This window comes from Bison bison, unplaced genomic scaffold (genome assembly GCF_000754665.1).
Source record: "Bison bison bison isolate TAMUID 2011002044 unplaced genomic scaffold, Bison_UMD1.0 scf7180017610219, whole genome shotgun sequence".
Lineage (NCBI taxonomy): Eukaryota > Metazoa > Chordata > Mammalia > Artiodactyla > Bovidae > Bison > Bison bison.
The window spans coordinates 1-2,008 of record NW_011439464.1 but is presented as its reverse complement, the minus strand read 5'-3'; the positions used below and the strand labels follow the sequence as shown (position 1 = coordinate 2,008).

Genomic DNA, 2,008 nt, shown 5'->3' with positions numbered 1-2,008 from the left:
TTGTTCTGGCTGCCTTTTTGGACTCATTTCACCATACCCTTCCTTTTTTTACATTTGAAAGATTGGTCAGGAGGGAGAAAGCAAATATTAAAAACAGTGTTTACTATTTGTGGTTTAAAGTCAGGTAAGAGATGAATTATGGTCTTTGAAGTTGATGACCTGAGGATCATCATTTCACGACTTGAGGATTAGCACTCTGGAAGTGACATGTTTGAAAGAGGGTTACATAAGGAGGGAAAGATGAGGAAATGGAAGTTTGGGAAAAGGCTGTGGCAGAAAACCTTGGGAGGATAAAAAACACAGAACACCTTAAATTAATTGACATGGCTTGTGTCTCTCAGCAGGAGGGTGAAAATGAAAGCGGGCTGTAGCGTCGTGGAAAAGCCAGAAGGAGGTGGAGGTGAGCAGAAGCTAATCAGTCATTTTCTGATGTACCTGGAATGCCCCTCAGTGGTCCCTTTTCTCTTCATTTGGGCTTGGTTCACAAATGCCAGACTGTGACTGACCGCCTCCTGACAGGGTAGATACTGCTAGGACAGTTGTATGCTTTTTCCTATGGATGAATGTTAACAAATGTGGTCACCACACCCTCATTTCCAAGCTTTCGAGTCTCTTTCCTCTTAGAGAAACAATTCCAACCTTGGGGAAAAGGTGCTGTTTTCTAAAACATTGTCTTTCCTGTGTGTTCCCTTTGAAACTTTCATGTCCTCACAGGAAGTAGGCATGAGATTTAGTAAAGTCTGAAAGGGGAAAAGATTAGGACACCTGGCTGCTGCTACCCAACTCTTATCAGATTTAATGATTGCCACAAGGAAAGGTAACTTCAGTCTGCCTTCCTCTGCACTGTTGTGATTAGCCCCAGTTGACTCAAAGGGTGTTCGTGGCATGTTTGCACAGCACTCTAGAGTTTCTGAGCATCGGAATGTGAAGCTGGGGATACTGGTATGTATGTTCCTAGCTCCTGACTACCTTGATCTTGCCCTTTTCATATTAAAGGGTATCAGTTTCCTGATTGGGCCTATAAAACAGAGTCATCCCCGGGCTCCCGGCAGATCCAGCTGTGGCACTTCATCCTGGAGCTGCTGCAGAAGGAGGAGTTCCGCCATGTCATTGCCTGGCAGCAGGGAGAGTATGGGGAATTTGTCATCAAGGATCCAGACGAGGTGGCCCGCCTCTGGGGCCGCAGGAAGTGCAAACCACAGATGAATTACGACAAGCTGAGCCGGGCCCTCAGGTGAGAGGAGGCAGCCAACGTGACCAGAGAGGGAAGAGTTCAGACAAAAAGGCTGTGGTTTCTGGCACCCCTGTCCAATTCCCGCCCCTCTGAGGCTTGGGAAACGCTCTGGAGTGTGTCTAGCGGTTATCCAAGAACAGCTAGGGGTCAATCTTGCCAATCTTGGGGAGCGGGGATATGGCTGGGTCTCCTGAATGCATCCTCCCTGCCAACCTCCTGCTCTCATCCTTGGGATCTCCAGATATTACTACAATAAGAGGATCCTGCACAAGACCAAAGGCAAAAGGTTCACTTACAAGTTCAACTTCAGCAAGCTCATCATCGTTAACTACCCTCTGTGGGAGATCCGGACGGCCCCGTCCCCCTGCTTGCTGCTGGGGGCCCCTGCTCTATTTCAGCCAGCGCTGCTCCCCACGGGTGTGCAGAGTGAGGTAGGCACGAAAGCCGGGCCTGTCCCCAGAGCTCCACCAGGCCTCGCCTCTCCATCCAGAATGCCCCCACCCTCCTCTCTGCCTTGGGGGCCCATTAGCTTTCAATGTTCTTCTCCCCCTGCATCCAAGTCCCCGAGTGTCCCAGGGGCAGAAGTGATATTCTGAATCACCCCTCCATTTTTAACAATCCCAACAATATAGCCTGTGAGAGAGGGCAACTCCTTCTGCACCAGGCATAACTCCTTTAATGATGGGTCACAAGGAAGGGGGTTGGGTCTCCAGAGAGGGTGCAGGACATGTGGGCAGTGCTGACTTAAGAACCATTATGAGACTATTTCATTAT

The 2,008-nt window shown here is 49.3% G+C and overlaps 1 protein-coding gene across 1 annotated transcript; it reads left to right on the top strand.

The window, feature by feature from the left end:
* Window positions 1-15: 15 nt before the first annotated feature.
* On the top strand, window positions 16-1,665 carry LOC105002875 (ETS translocation variant 3-like protein; the record flags this gene model as incomplete). The annotated part of the gene is made up of 3 exons (XM_010859744.1): window positions 16-400; window positions 997-1,234; window positions 1,476-1,665. Coding segments are annotated over exons 1-3 (474 nt in total), but the record flags the coding sequence as incomplete, so codon positions are not given.
* Between the last annotated feature and the right edge of the window lie 343 nt (window positions 1,666-2,008).